We start from the raw sequence: 16,495 nt of genomic DNA, 5'->3' as shown, positions 1-16,495 counted from the left end.
TGGAGATGCGTTGAGCAAGAAATTGCTGCGGCTGAGGTCAAAGGGGTTGTTGCCTGCTTCCTCCTCTAGGGTTTTGATGGTTTCCTGTCTCACATTCAGTCCATCATCCATTTTGAGTTTATTTTTGTGGATGGGGTAAGAAAGTGGTCCAGGTTCATTCTTCATGTTGCTGTCCAGTTCTCCCAGCACCATTTGCTAAAGATACTGTCTTTTTTCCATTGGATGCCCTTTCCTGCTTTATCAAAGATGAGTTGGCCATACATTTGTGGGTCAAATTCTGGGTTTTCTATTCTATTGGTCTATGTGTCTGTTTTTGTGCCAATACCATACTGTCTTGATTGCAGCTTTGTATTAGAGGCTGAAGTCTGGGACTGTGATGCCTCCCACTTTGGTTTTCTTCTTCAATATTACTTTGGCTGTTTGGGGTCTTTTGTGGTTCCATACAAATTTTAGGATTGCTTTTCTGGCTTTGAGAAGAATGCCGGTGCAATTTTGATTGGGATTGCATTGAATGTATAGATTGCATTGGGTAGTGTTGACATTTTAACAATATTTATTCTTCCAATCCATGAGCACGGAATGTTTTTCCATTTCTTTGTGTCTTCTTCAATTTCCTTCATAAGCTTTCTATAGTTTTCAGCATACAGGTCTTTTACATCTTTGGTTAGGTTTATTCCTAAGTATCTTATGGTTCTTGGTGCAGTTGTAAATGGGATCAGTTTATTTCTCTTTCTCTTGCTTCATTATTGGTGTATAAAAATGCATCCGATTTCTGTACATTGATTTTGTACCCTGCGACTTTGCTGAATTCGTGTATCAGTTCTACCAGACTTTTGGTGGAGTCTGTCGGGTTTTCTGTGTAAAGTATCATGTCATCTATGAAAAGTGAAAGTTTGACTTCTTCTTTGCCGATTTTGATGTCTTTTATTTCATTTTGTTGTCTGATTGCTGAGGCTAGGACTTCCAACACTATGTTAAACAACAGTGGTGAGAGTGGACATCCCTGTCATGTTCCTGATCTCAGGGGAAATGCTCTCAGTTTTTCCCCATTGAGGATGACATTAGCTGTAGGCTTTTTGTATATGGCTTTTATGATGTTTAAGTGTGTTCCTTCTATCCCAACTTTCTCAAGGGGTTTTATTAAGAAAAGATGCTGTATTTTGTCAAATGCTTTTTCTGCATCGATTGACAGGATCATATGGTTCTTATCCTTTCTTTTATTGATGTCATGTATCACATTGATTGATGTGCAAATATTGAACCAGCCCTGCAGCCCAGGAATGAATTCCACTTGATCATGGTGAATAATTCTTTTTATATGCTGTTGAATTCGATTTGCTAGTATCTTGTTGAGAATTTTTGCATCCATATTCATCTGGGATTTTGGCCTGTAGTTCTCTTCTTTTGCCTGGTCTCTGTCTGGTTTGGCAATCAAAGTAATGCTGGCTTCATAGAATGAATCTGGAAGTTTTCCTTCCCTTTCTATTTTTTGGAACAGCTTGAGAAGGATGGGTATTATCTCTGCTTTCAATGTCTGGTAGAATTCCCCAGGGAAGCCATCTGATCCTGGACTCTTATTTGTTGGGAGATTTTTGATAACTGATTTAATTTCCTCACTAGTTATGGGTCTGTTCAAATTTTCTATTTCTTCCCATTTGAGTTTGGGTCATGTGTGGGTGTCTAGGAATTTGTTCATTTCTTATAGGTTGTCCAGTTTTGTTGGCATATAATTTTTCATAGTATTCTCTGATAATTGTTTGTATTTCTGGGGGATTGGTTGTGATAAATCCATTTTCATTCATGATTTTATCTATTTGGGTCCTCTTTTCATTTTGAGAAGTCTCGTTAGGGGTTTATCAATTTTATTTATTTTTTTTTTCAAAAAACCAACTCTTTGTTTCATTGATCTGTTCTACTGTTTTTTTGGATTCTATATTGTTGATTTCTGCTCTGATCTTTATTATATCTCTTATTCTGCTGGTTTTGGGGTGTCTTTGCTGTTCTGCTTCTATTTCCTTTAGGTGTGCTGTTAGGTTTTGTATTTGGGATTTTTCTTGTTTCTTGAGATAGGCCTGGATTGCAATGTATTTTCCTCTTAGGACTGCCTTTGCTGCATCCCAAAGGGTTTGGATTGTTGTGTTTTCATTTTCATTTGTTTCCGTATATTTTTTAATTTCTTCTCTAATTGCCTGGCTGACCCATTCATTCTTTAGTAGGGTGTTCTTTAACCTCCATGCATTTGGAGGTTTTCCAAACTTTTTCCTGTGGTTGATTTCAAGTTTCATAGCATTGTGATATGAAAGTGTGCATGGTAATGATCTCAATTCTTTTGTATTTGTTGAGGGCTGTTTTGTGACCCAGTAAGTGATCTATCTCGGAGAATGTTCCATGTGCACTCGAAAAGAATATATATTCTGCTGCTTTAGGAAGAAGAGTTCTAAATATATCTGTCAAGTCCATCTGGTCCATTGTATCATTCAGGGACCTTGTTTCTTTATTGATTTTCTGTCTAGATGATCTGTCTATTGTTGTAAGTGGAGTATTAAAGTCCCCTGCAAATACCACATTCTTACCAATAAGATTGCTTATGTTTGCGATTAGTTGTTTTATATATTTGGGTGTCTCCAAATTCGGTACATAAACATTTATAATTGTTAGCTCTTCTTGATGGATAGACCGCATAATTATTATATAATGCCCTTCTTCATCTCATTACAGTCTTGAGTTTAAAATCTAGTTTGTCTGATATAAGTATGGCTCCTTCAGCTTTCTTTTGACTTCCAGTAGCAGGATAGATGGTTCTCCATCCCCTCATTTACAATCTGAAGGTGTCCTCAGGTCTAAAATTGATTTCTTGTAGACAGCAAATAGATGGGTCTTGTGTTTTTTTGTTTGTTTGTTTATCCATTCTGATACCCTATTTCCTTTGGTTGTAGCATTTTGTCTGTTTATATTCAATGTTATTATTGAAAGATATGGGTTTAGAGTCATTGTCTTATCTGTAGATTTCATGCTTATAGTGGTGTCTCTGGTCCTTTGTGGTCTTTGCTACACTCAGAGTTCCCCTTAGGATCTGTTATATGTCTGGTTTAGTGGTGATGAATTTCTTCAGTTTTTGTTTGGGAAAACCTTTATCTCTCATTCTGTTCTGAATGACAGGCTTGCTGGATAAAGGATTCTTGGCTGCATATTTTTCCTATTCATCACATTGAAAATTTCCTGCCACTCCTTTCTGGCCTGCCAAGTTCCAGTAGATAGGTCTGCTACTACCCTTATGTGTCTATCCTTGTAGGTTAAGTCCTGTTTATCCCTAGCTGCTTTCAGAATTCTTTCTATATCCCTGTATTTCACCAGTTTCACTATGATACGTCATGCAGAAGATCTGTTCAAGTTATGTCTAAAGGGAGTTCTCTGTGCCTCCTGGATTTCAATGCCTGTTTCCTTCCCCAGATTGGAGAAGTTTTCAGGTATAATTTGTTCAAGCACACCGTCAGCCCCTTTCTCTCTGTCTTCTTCTTCTGAAACTCCTGTGATACAGATATTGTTCCGTTTCATTGAATCACTTAGTTCTCTGATTCTCCCATTGTGATCCAGAATTTTTTTAATCTTTTTCTCAGCTTCATCTTTTTCCATAATTTTATCTTCTATTTCATCTATTCTCCCCTCTGTCTCTTCAATTCTCGCTGTCAGTACCTCTAGTTTATTTTGCACCTCATTTACAGCATTTTTTAATTGATCATGCCTATTTTTTAGTTCCTTGATCTCTGTAGCAATAGATTCTCTGCTGTCTTCTATGCTTTTTTCAAGCCCAGCAATTAATCTTATGACTATTATTCTAAATTCTTGTTCAGTTATATTGTTTATATCTGTTTTGAGCAGTTCTTTAGCTGTCATTTCTTCCTGGAATTTCTTTTGAGAAGAATTCTTCCATTTCGTCATTTTGGCTAGTTTTCTGTCCCTTATGTGTTTTCAAAGCTTATTATCTGCCCTTCACCTTCGAGCACTACTATATTAAAGAGGGGTCATACACTGTCCAGGGCCTGGCCCTTTAGGAGGTGTTTTTTGGAGTGCGTTACTTGCTCTCTGTTGTTGTGACTTTGACTACTTTATCTCCCTACTCATATTGATATTTCAAACCCTCCACTAGGTCTGTTTTGATTTGTTCATTGATGTAGCCCTGGAGAGGAAAACAAAAAACAAACAGAAAACAAAAATACACAAACACACAAACAAACAAAAAAACCCAAAACAAAAAGCCAGAAACACCAGCTACAAGTAAGCAACAGGGTGGAAGTGGTGCTGATGGAAGAGGCCTTATCCCATACAAAGAGAGAAATGACAAGAGTGAGGAAAAAGAAAAAATAAAAATTGCCCAGACAGACAAACTACACAGCTTAATCCAGAGGGAGAGAAAGGAAAATAAAGAAGGAGGCAGGAACAAAGAAAGAAAATAACATTGGCCAGACAGAGAAACTATTTGGCTTAATCCAGAGAGAGAGAAAGAATGAAGAAGGAGGTGTGGAACATGTATCAAGAGAATGGATTAAATATGTCTGCTTAGACAAACCAACAAGCAGGGTAACCGGACTGGAGGAGGGAAGAGATAAGGAGAAAAGGAAGGAAGAATGTATCTATATAATAAGAATTGTCGAAGAATTAAACCAGGCAATGCAGCAGTGCTGGTCTGATGGAGGGGCTGTCTAGTTCCTCAGCTACTACTCGGCTCCCGTAGATATGCAGTTACCAGGTGCAGAAGGGCGTGGTTTGGAGTAGGCAGGTCCAGCCTCCAGTGTGGGTTCCTCTGTCCAATGCCTGAAGCCCCACCTTGTTGGTGGTGGGGAGAAAAATGGCAACATGCCAGTCTCTCCTCCACAGACCAGGTATCCCAAACCACTCTGTTCAAGCCATCCTCACTGTGCCGCAGGCGCAAATGAGGCAGTTTGTCCCATTCTGCCGACTTCCGTGCCCTGGCTCTTGATTGCAATTCAAACTCCTGCTCTGTCCTTTGTGGTACTGGGGGAGTGCAGCTGCACACCGCCCGATATATGGTCCCCAGCTGGTGGACGTGGGCAAGCTTTGTCCTATCCCGCAGCACACCAGGGAGGGGATCACTTTCTCCAACTGTGGACTACACTCCTGTCCTAACCACCAAGCCCGAGGCTGGCTCCCCTCCTTCCCAGGTGCGCCATCAGGGCAGCCGGGACCCAGTCGCAGAGAAAGCCCTTCATTTAAAGATTCAATCTTTCTCCAGCCTGGTCCGTGGTTTTTCTCTTGTCCAGATACAGTCCTATGCTTCCCCAGCCTCTCTTTCTCTTCCTTTTGTCTCTCTGCAGAAAGGGATACCTCCCCACCATTCGTTGTCTCTCTCCCAGTTTGCAGTCACGCACCTATGGCCCGTCAGGTTGTCCCGGTGAGTCCCTGGAAGCGACTGCCTCCCGGACTCTCGGAGTTCAAAGTCCTTGAGCTTCAACACCGCTTTGTTCGTGATACAAGGGAACTTTGGATTCCCCTACTTCACCATGTTGGCCCTTCCCAAAATTAACATGTGTTGATTTTCAGAACTACTACATACAAAGTCCTGCCCTTTTCATACATGTAAATACAGTAGCACTGAATCAGTATAAAATCTCTAAGCTAAAGCTGATTTATCTACAGGTCATTTATAGTCTTAAAATACTATTTTCAATGATAGTTGCTTTGCAGACTAATAAAAGAACCACTATTTTTGGTCCAGTTTAATGAACAGTTCTGGAAAGCTGTTTAATGGGATGAAAAGATGAAAGTGACTTCTTAAATGTTACTGTCAACTGTCAAGACTGGTACTTTTCATAACAGAGAGCAATTAGATTCTCATTATTATACTCTTAATGATGACAGGATTTTGGAAAACAGAGAATCTACAGTTGCATTAGAAATTTAGGTTGAAATAAGAGTATCTGAGTAGCATCATCTTATTTTCTAAATCTCTACATTCTAGGGAATTTGGCTCTCTGGTACTTTAAGAAGTATTGCTTTTCAAGAGTGTAGAGATAATTATAAATCATTTCAAATATTGACAGACTCTTTAGACCACAAAAAATGATCAGATGATCATTTTCATTCATCTTTCTTGAAAAAAATAGCATCAGAATGACCAAAAGAAGGAAGCAAATCACTTACAGAAATAGCTGATTATTCAGGACTAAATCTAAGGAAATTGTTACTTGAGATGCTTTACCCAAACCTATTGTTTGCTTGTTTGAGGGGTCTAAGCCTATGTTTGTTAAGATTTATCTTTGAAGGTGATGATATTGCCAGCCTGTGCAGACTGATAACACATATGTTTCTCCCCACATCTAGCTATGTGGTGAACATAGGCCTGATCAACAAGCTTCATGGCTGCTTCCTCTCTGTGCAAGGCCCAGTGGATGAGAATCCCAAGACGGCCACCTTTCTGCAGCATGCTGCAGGACTCTTGCATGGAATGTGCATGCTGTGCTTTGCTGTCACCAGAAGGTAAGGCTTCTACTTGATACTAATCTAGACTCAACTTTGGAAACATCTCTAAAGTTTTGCCAAACTTGGGGTCATTTTATAGGGATGCAAGTGGTCATCTTGGCCTCTTTTTTTCTTTGCCTTACCTTTGTCCTTCTTGGTTTCCCATACTGAGGCAAACCTCATATTTCTTGTTTTTCCCTAGCTACATGCTCCCGTCAAAGTCTGTTTTTCTTTTTGGTGTCATAAACTTAACTGTCATTGCTGGAAGAAATCTTGGGGGTCATCCATCCCTCTTCTCCTGAAATCCAGAGGAATTAAGTGATTCTCCTTGAGTCAGTTACAAAGCCTACACCAGATCAAGCCAGGCCCTCAGCACAATACAGCACAGCCTCACAGTGTCCATAAGTTTGTTCACATGCTTTTATTTACAGCCTCCTAGGTTTGTTTATTTTCCCCTTTTGTCTCTTTCTCCAAGATACCTTCATGAATAAAGGAAGGGAGCCATCCAAAAACAATAGCTCCCTAAAGTTACATATGATCTATGTGTGGGGAGACCCGATGTGGTAGAGGCCTGCAAGAATTCACCTGAGGCAGAACAAAAAAGATAGAAGTTTATTGAAAACACTGCAAGGGACCAGCAGACAGGACAACAAAGGAGAGACTGGCTGCTATGAGGCAGTGGTGAGGGGCTGTAGTTAAGGGGGAAGGTGAGGGGTATAGGGAAACGCATAGAATTTTCCTTTTTTGGTACCTGTGTCCAGGGTCCGGGTGTAAGTAACCCATTGTTTGCCTAGGGCTTAGGATATTTTGAGGAGGGTCACCTGTTGGCCTGTTGTATTCAACTAGGGGCTGCTGTCGGCCCTTCTACCTCACTCAGGTTTCCATTGCTCAAGTTGGTTGCCCAAAAGCATCCTGTACACTATGGGCATTATAGCCAATGTGTCAGGGACAACTGCTGGCCTGGTTGGCTCTTTATACCCCTCACCCCATCCTGTGGACTGTCTGCAAAAGCAATAATTCTCTGGGGCGGGGGTGGGGGGCACAAAATAAACCCCTGTTGCATTCTTTTCTCTCCCACCAATTAAAAATCATTTGCAAGGGTGCCTGAGTGGCTCAGTCGGTTAAGCATCTGACTTCAGCTCAGGTCATGATCTCGCAGTCTGTAAGTTCAAGCCCCGCATCGGGCTCTGTGCTGACAGCTCGGAGCCTGGAGCCTGCTTCAGATGCTGTGTCTCCCTCTCCCTCCACCCCTCCCCCACTCACACTCTGTCTCTGTCTCTCAAAAATAAATAGACATTAAAAAAAAAAGATCTGTTTGCATTAGTGATTCAGTGTTTCTGATAGGAATATGATGTAGCCATCAGGCATATTAAGAATGTTCAGTAGGGGCACATAGGTTGCTCAGTCAGTTCAGTGTTCAACTCTTGATTTTGACTCAGGTTGTGATCCCAGGGTTGTAGGATCAAGCCCTACATCAGACTCCTTGCTGAGTGTGGAGCCTGCTTGGGATTCTCTCTCTCTCCCTCTGCCCTCTTCTCCACTCACATGTGTGCTCTCTCTCTCACTCACAATCACTCTCTCTCTCACTCTCAAGTTAAAAAAAAAGAAAGAATGTTTAATAAATAATTTTCTTACAATTAAATTCTAAACAGCACTGCATACAATTTTTTTATTGTGGCTCTTTTTATTTATACCCAAAAGGAGAGAGTACAATAATGAACCCCAGTGATAGCCATTGTCTGGCTCCAGCTATTATCAGTATTTTATTTTTCCCATTCTTATTTTATCCTCCTGCTCACACCCTGGGTTTTTTGTTTTGTCTTGTTGGTTTTTTGTTTGGTGGGAAAGGGGTTATGCTAGAGCATGTAATAACAAATTTCAGGTATCATGACATTTCACCCAAAATAATTCAGCATGTATCTCTGAGGTCTTAAACATAAATGCCATGCCATTATCACCCCAACATAATAAACAATCATTTTGTAATATACCTGGTCCACTTTTCCCCACTGTCTCAAAACATCTTTCTACCAGAAGTTTATTGGAATCAGAATCCAAATTTCAGGTGGCATTTGGTTATTATATCTCCTCTTTTTTATTCTGTAAAATATTCTGCCTCTTTTTTTCTTGCCATTGATTTGTTAGAGAAAAAATATATTGTTTTTTATTATTTATCAAGAAGAAAATTAAAACCAAAATTAAAATTAAAAATTTGAAACTTCTGGGGTGCCTGGATGGCTCAGTTGGTTAAGTGACTGACTCTTGATTTTGGCTCAGGTCATGATCTCATGGTTCATGAGATCGAGCCCTACTTGGGTCTCTATGCTGACAGCACAGAGCCTGCTTGATATTCTCTCTCTCTCCCTCTTTCTCTCTGCCCCGCCCCCACTCATGCTCACTTTCTCTTTCTCTCTCAAAATAAATAAATTTTAAAAAATTCTGAAACCTCTAAAGTCTCACTGCTTGAAGAAATATCCACCCATTTTCAACGTACACAGAATGCTAGTGACTATATTCAGAATATTTTAAAACAGAGAATTTGCCATCTAAAATGAACCTCCTCGAAGCACCTGGCTGGCTCAGTCAGTTAAGTGTCTGACTCTTGATTTCAGCTCAGATCATGATCTCACAGTCATGGGATTGAGCCCCACATCTGGCTCCATGCTGGACATGGAGCCTGCTTAAGATTGAAGATTCTCTCTCTCCCTCTCCATCTGTCCGTCTCCCCCTTGCACGCACATTCTCTCCCTCCCTCCCTCCCTCCCTCTAAATAAATAAATAAATAAATAACCTCCCCCCGCAACAATTTTTAGTCTGTTACACATGGAAACCCAACACCCACCTATTCTTCCTTTACTGTTACCTCTCTTAATCCCGTCACATTTCTAGGAAGATTAAGACTACCTGATCATCAGGGAAGCCAAGCATAACCTGTATTAAGTTAGTCTTCTTCCTTCTAGAAATGCAGACAGAACCTGTTCCAGGGATTAGATAAGAATTTAGGAAGTGGCTAGCTGAGTCTCTAACCTAAATATGATCAGATGGTACCACACGGCAGAGAGGCCAGCAGCGGTATTAAGGCATTGGCACCTAGGGCACTGGCACCTGCCAGCTTGGAGTATAGCCTGCTGCCCGGCTAGCTCCTGTGCAGTAGGCTGCTCCCTGGAAGGTGTCCTCTCCCCCAGGAGACCCCTGTCCAACAGTGGTTCTTTCGTGTACACAGCATTAGAAACCTGCCAGCATCTCAGGGCTTTGTCACCTGTATTCTTTCCTTGAACCCAGATGAATATCACACACATAAGTATTTCCATATGTGGTTATTGTACAGTTTTGGGCTTTGGCTTTCACTTACAGATTTAGTCACTTGAAATCTCTGGAACTTGAAAGAAGCTTAGAGATCAGTCACAGCCACTCACTCTTACAGGGAAAGCAACTGAGCCAAACTAACTTGAATTGGGATATAAGATTCCTACCTCAGTGCTCTCACCTACAGACTTGACTTTGTATTATTCAAAATGTAGGAGCATATATTTCAGTTCTTTGAAGATTTTCTCAATTACATGTATGGAAAGCAGGATCCCCTTCTCTCTAACACACACAGTCATGTCCTTTCCCGTAGACATTGAGCATCTGTCCTATGCCAAGCACAAAGACAAGTACCCAAGATACTGCCCACGGGGATCCGACAGCCTGGTGTGGGGTCATACCTGTAAACTAATAGCTGCAGTAGAAGAGAGTGTTCACAGAGAAGGAAGTAAAGCACTCCCACAGGAGATCAAGAAAGGTTTCAATGGACTAAATATTGAAGGGTCCAGAAAGACAAGTAGAGGAGAAGAATGCAACAGAGAAAAGGGTCATAATATGTGTACTCTATGATATAATATGTTATTGGTGTCTTTGGCCCACCTGGAGGTCACCTACCAATGGCTTCTTGTATTTCTCTGCCTGAGGATATTCTCTGGACAAATAGCTGTTTGCTACAAGTACTGGGGAGCTAATACCTCCAGGAGTGACCCTTCACAGTAAATGGGTGGATTATATCCCAGCTCTGCTAACCCTCAGTGAGACAGTCCTGAGGTGTGTTCTGTATAGTCTGTAAAAGGGGCCCCAGTGGTAACCTGTGCACTAACACATCGTTGATTGGCTTTCTCCCTTCCCTCTTTCTCTCCTTTGCTTCCTCACAAATAAACTATTTACACCCATATCCTTGTTTCAGAGTTTGGTTTGGAGGCAACCCAAACTAAGAGATATGGATATACAAGATATTGTGTCATGTTGAATTTGATGTTGCTGTGTGATAGGGTGACTGTGAAGAGTGACAGGAGATGAAGTAGTAAATGAGCTCCATGTGGGGCACCTGGGTGGCTCAGTCGGTTAAGTGTCCTTCTTCAGCTCGGGTCATGATCTCACGACTCATTAGTTCAAATCCTGTGTCAGGCTCTGTGTTGACAGCTCAGAGCCTGGAGCTGCTTCGGATTCTGTGTCTCCCTCTCTCTCTGCCCCTGCCCTGCTCACACTCTGTCTGTCTGTCTGTCTGTCTGTCTCTCTCTCTCTCTCAAAAATAAATAAATTTTTTTTTAAAAATTTAAATGAGCTCCATAGATGTTAGCTCCTAGGAGGCTGAAATGGAGACAAGAACTGGATGTGCTACATTAGAGCTACAGAAAGCCACTGAAGTTTAAGAGAGGGTAACAGGATCAAATTTCTGTTATAGAATGATAATTCCTGGAAAGAGTAAAAATGACTGGAAAGGCATGAGTCTAGAGGACTTGCATGAGGCTAGTGGGAAATGTTGAGGGCCTGTGGGACAGTGGAAGTAGAATCAAATGCATTAAGAGGAGACAGAATAAATGTGAGAGAGATGGCATAGAGCTTGGTGGGAGGTCAAAGGAAGGGAGGAACCTAAAATGGTTCCTGGGATTTCTGACTTGAAACTTTTGAGTGGTGGATGGTAGAGTCTCCAAATTAGGAAATATAAGCAGTTTTCCAGAGAAGAAATATGTTTGTTCCTACGAGTACCTAAGGGTCATCCAAGTAGACCAAAGTCTTTATATATATGTATAATTGTTTTTTCTGTACAAATACAGCTGGATTTTAAATAAATCAGTAATTAACTCTAGGTGGTATTTAAGAATTCTTAATCCATTGTTCCCATTATAATTTCCTTCTCCAGCTTCAGTTTCTGTTAGTAGGCCTTGCTGCAAAAGCAGATTATTCTGGGAGAAAGGGTCCAGGTGGTTTCCTAGCTTAATTTACCTAGGAAGTTCTTAGTATCAGTATCAGCTGCTTCTGTGAGATGAAAGGATGACCCCTAACTGCAGTTCTTCCTCATCCTTCAGTCTTCAGCCTTTCCAGAACACCACCAAGCCACAGGAAGACAGGGAGTGTTTTCTACCTTTCCATATTAATTTGCCTCTAATATTTACAGACCATTTCCTACTACTTCCCATTTCTTCATGGAAATTCTATTTCTAAACTATAAACTACAATGACCTATGGAAAGCACTTTGTTATGTGTGTCAGAGTTTCTTTCTGCAAGGTCACAGCCTTGTCTGGGGACAAAGGTAGTGTGGCTGTCGTTATATTGGAGTAATTCACATAATGCCTGTTTTGGCTATCAGGACAAGCCAGCCAGAGCCAGAAAGTTGAGGAAGGATTGTTGTCAAAGCTCTTTTATGACCAGCAGGAATAAAAAGACAAAGAGGAGCCAGAGAGGCCTTCAAAAATCATCTTGTGAGCTGGCGAGCTCTGAGATAATTAAGTAGCTGATTAGCCCAGGGCTCTGAGTAAACACTGCAGTCTGCTGGTGGCCCAGCCTTTTTGTGACGGTGATTACAGCCCGGCTGCCTTTGCCCTACTCTCCTATTGTGCCCTTAATCTGCTAATTTTTACCTAGGTTTTCTGAAGGACAATTTGGGTGTCAGAGTTTATGTTCTTAATCTTTGCTTCAGTGTGGAGGAGAAAAGACTAACTTGATTTTTGTACCAGGCTTGGTTTTGAACTTGCATTTAAGTAAAAATTGGAATTGTGATCTGGTGAAAGGTTTGATGTTATGTTAGGATTAGTTCAGAATTTTAATCCGAGGACTTTTCACAAATTATAATTCTTAATGACTTAAATGAAGTTCAACAGTCTGTAATAGGACTTTCAGAAATACTTATTTCTTTGGCCTTTACTGTTAATCAGTTTTACATTCTTGGTCCTTTACGTAGTAAAGAGAAAAGGATAGTTTTCAAATCTCAGTCAGCATCTCAACTGCCCTAATTAGCTGAGACTCACTGAGGCCCCCTGAAGGTGCTAACAGGAGCAGAACAGTAATGAGTGATTATGAATTGCAACCAACACAGGCCTTTTACTTAATCAACAATCATTGACTAATTCCATAACTGTACTAGACATTGTAGTAATAGGGCCAAGGAGCAGTGGGTTCACAGGGAGAGAGCTGACAGTCCTTATGACCATACAGAATAAGAAGAGGAGCTTATAAAACCTAGCTAATTCTGATTGAAAAAGACTTCTGAATTCTAGAATATATTTACATGAAAAGGAGTTTGTTGTTGTATACATTCATGGTTTTTATTTTCACATCCATAAACTACACTAACAAAATGGGTTCTATCCAAGGTCCCTGGAAACCTGTGTCAAAAAAAAAGAATGATTTATAATTTAGCTCATTAATTATGTGGATATAAATGAGTACTTCTCAAGTGTTTAAGGGTGCTTGAAAACCATTTGTTTGGCAAAGGTAAACTTTAACTCTGCCTGCCTGAATTATTCACTCATGCATTAAACAAATATTTATGTAGCACTTGCTCTGTGCCAGGCCCTGTGCTAAGCTTGGGAGAAAGCAGAAATGACTCAGACATCAATTGTGTCCTCAAGGACCTTGTCGGCTAGTAGAGGAAAGAAGATGCATATACAAAGACCCATGGTATAAGGCAGAGTGGTACAGAGGATAGAAGATAACCCTGAAAAGCACTTAGCACACTGCCTGCCACATAGTAAATGCTTAATAAACATTGGCTGCTGTCATTACATCATTATTGATGGAGTTAAGAGGAGGGAAAGATCACTCTTAGTGGTAGGAATTACCTGTTCCCTAGAGCAAGTAAAATTTAATCTGGACCTTGAAAGATAGAAGGGTTTGTTGGAACATTTAGAGTTGAGAGAAAGTAGATAAACAAATAGCTAAAGCGAAGACATCATGGTAGAAAAATATGAAAAACCAATAGAGTACTTACTTGAGCTCAATTTGGGGATGTATGTGTTGGTGATTTTAGTGCCTCCCAGGTTTTTATGAGATTCAACTGAGGTAATAAATGTAAAAAGGCTGTGTGAACTATTTTGCTAAGATGTGGTGGCAGTGGTGTCATTAAAAGCCTTTGATCAGGGAAGTGACATGCTAAGAACCATATTTTGGGAGCATTAATCAGATACCAGGAATACTTGGTGAAGAATGTATTAGAGAGGAGGCAGAAAATGGGACCATTAACAGTCATCTGGGCAAGAGGCAGAAGGAAGGGAAAAGAATTTTTCTTAATCTTCCCAGAGTCTCTTTCCTCATGTACAATATCATCAGACTCCAGATGCCATCATCTCTGTCTCCTCTGTCTTCCTTGTACCCCAGATCTCATCTGTTGTCACATTTTGTTGAATGGAAGGAACCTTAAAGTTTCCTTAATCCAGTCTTTTATTCATGTGTGAATCTCTCCAATAACCTCATTCATTCTGTATTTGAATATGTCTTTTGTCAGGGAACTCATTACACTGAGAGAACCATTCTGTCATTGATAAGTTTTAATGCTTTAAAAAGTCTCTCCTTATACCAATCTCTAACCTGTCTCCCTACTGCTACCTATTAGAACTAGTCCTAATTGTTCCTTGGCAACATACAGACTATTCTATCCATGCTCTCCTCCCTGAACTTCCCTGATCTCACCCTTCCACATATTTCCCTTTGCTTTTATTCTCCTTGTTCAATTACTATAACTGTATAACAGATTTCCCCAAAATTTAGTGGCATAAAACAACCATCTGTTGGGGCACCTGGCATGCAACTCTTTTTTTTTTTTTTTTTAAGTAGGCTTCATGACCAGTGTGAAGCCCAGTGCAGGGCTTGAGCTCACAACCCTGAGATCAAGATCTGAGCTGAGATCAAGAGTCGGACACCTGGGGTGCCTGAGTGACTCAGTCACTTAAGCATCCTACTTCAGCTCAGGTCAGGATCTTGCCATTACTGAGTTCGAGCCCCACATCGGTCTTTGTGCTGACAGCTCAGAGCCTGGAGCCTGCTTCAGATTCTGTGCCTCCCTCTCTCTCTGCCCCTCCCCCACCTCAAAAATGTATAAACATTTTTAAAAATTTTTCAAAGAGTCAGACGCTTAACTGACAGCCACCCATGCAACTCTTGATCTCAGAGTGGTGAATTCAGGTCCCACACTGGGGGTAGAGATATATAAAAAAATAAAATCTTAAAAAAACCAATCATCTGTTAATCTCACAGACTCTGTGTGTCAGGAATGTTGTCAAGATACTGAGAGACTGGCTTATCTTTGTTCCACAATATCTGGGCCTCAGTCAGAAGACTTGAAGGCTAGAAGTTGAAATCATCTGAGTGCTTATTCACACACATCTGTGGCTCATGTGGCTGTTAGCCGAGGACCTTTCCACCTGGTCACTCTGCATAGGCCAATCTGGGCTTCCTCACAGCATGGTGGTCAGTTCCCAAAAGGAGCATCTTGACAAAGAACCAGGTAGAAACATTACCTTTTATGAGCCACCCACAGAAGTCATGCAGCCTATTTCCGCTGTATTCTGTTCATCAAGGCCTTCACAACACCCACCTCCCCTCCTTCAGAGGTAGGAGAAATAGACTTCACCTCTTCATGGGGAATACAAAGGTCCTAGAAATATAGGACCAGAAATATTGCCGTGGTTGTGTTTGAAAAACATTATTTGCCACATTCCAGCCTTCCCTGTAGATAAATGTGTTTCCAGCATCCTTTTCTCATGTGTCTTCTGTTCTCTCTGCAGTCTCATATTTGGTATATCACCTGTCCCTTGACATCACCTCTGTTAACTTTTAAAACCTGTGGTCATTAGCCACTGTCCTTAGACAAAAGACTTTCTGGGATTGGGAAATAGGGACTAAAGTAAATATAATAGGATTCAGGAAGTTACATTTGTTGAGCACCTTTTATGTATCCCGGGCTAAGTGCTCCTTGTGAGTTATGTTCCAGCAGTCCTGCTCACACCATACAAGGGAGCACAGCAGCCAGTAGAGTGATGAGGAAGAGTGACTATCGCCTGCTTCAGATCCAGAGAGTGAGAATACAAGAGCAGGAACTTCTGGACTGTTTCTGTACTCACAACTGGGTGATTGCTAGTTGAGAGATTTCAGAAAGATCCATTCCAGCTAGTAATAAAGCCTTAGTTGACTTATAGGGACAGAACAATGAGACCACTTCATTGCTACAATTCAACTTGTGTGTCCACTATGTGCTAGGCACTGTGCCAGAGAAAGGGAGCTGTCTGGGCCATAGCCTACAGGACTAAAGTTTAACAGCAGCCTTCACTTCCTTACTTCTCCCAGAGAGGATACGGTATGGTGAAGGCAGACTGTCAGTACATGTATCGGCTCACCAGGTTCAGAGCAGCAGAATATGTCAAGGATGCACCTGCCGTCAGACTCCCACTGGCTGTAGGACTTTGGAGGGCAGGATCTCAAGAAAGGTTTTGTGCACAGTTGTATTGAAGAGCACAGGTTTGGGAGTCAGAACAGCGTGGGTGCAGCTCCTGCTCTCCTAGCTCTGGGCCAGTGGCAGATTCTTTAGCTTCTTAAAGCCTGTTTCCTCACACTGTAAAAGTGAGTTTGATATTGCTTCCCTCACAGGGTCAAATGAGTCAGGGGAAAATAGGGACTAACACATCTGTCACCACAACCTCTTGCCTGTGGTGCTGTAATATATACTTATTATATGATTCCCTTTTTCCAAAAAGATTTGAGAGGGATTACAGT

The 16,495-nt window shown here is 41.1% G+C and overlaps 1 protein-coding gene across 3 annotated transcripts in view; it reads left to right on the top strand.

Annotated features, from left to right (window-relative positions):
- The window catches only part of SCAPER (S-phase cyclin A associated protein in the ER), a 525,678-nt gene that overhangs the window by 457,025 nt on the left and 52,158 nt on the right, over positions 1 to 16,495 (top strand). For all 3 annotated transcript variants that reach the window (XM_058736955.1, XM_058736953.1, XM_058736954.1), the window contains one exon: positions 6,340 to 6,495. In XM_058736955.1, the coding sequence (XP_058592938.1) occupies positions 6,340 to 6,495 (156 nt within the window). The remainder of the gene's footprint in view (positions 1 to 6,339; positions 6,496 to 16,495) is intronic.

Source organism: Neofelis nebulosa, chromosome 7 (genome assembly GCF_028018385.1).
Source record: "Neofelis nebulosa isolate mNeoNeb1 chromosome 7, mNeoNeb1.pri, whole genome shotgun sequence".
NCBI lineage: Eukaryota > Metazoa > Chordata > Mammalia > Carnivora > Felidae > Neofelis > Neofelis nebulosa.
This window is presented reverse-complemented; position numbering and strand designations above follow the sequence as displayed.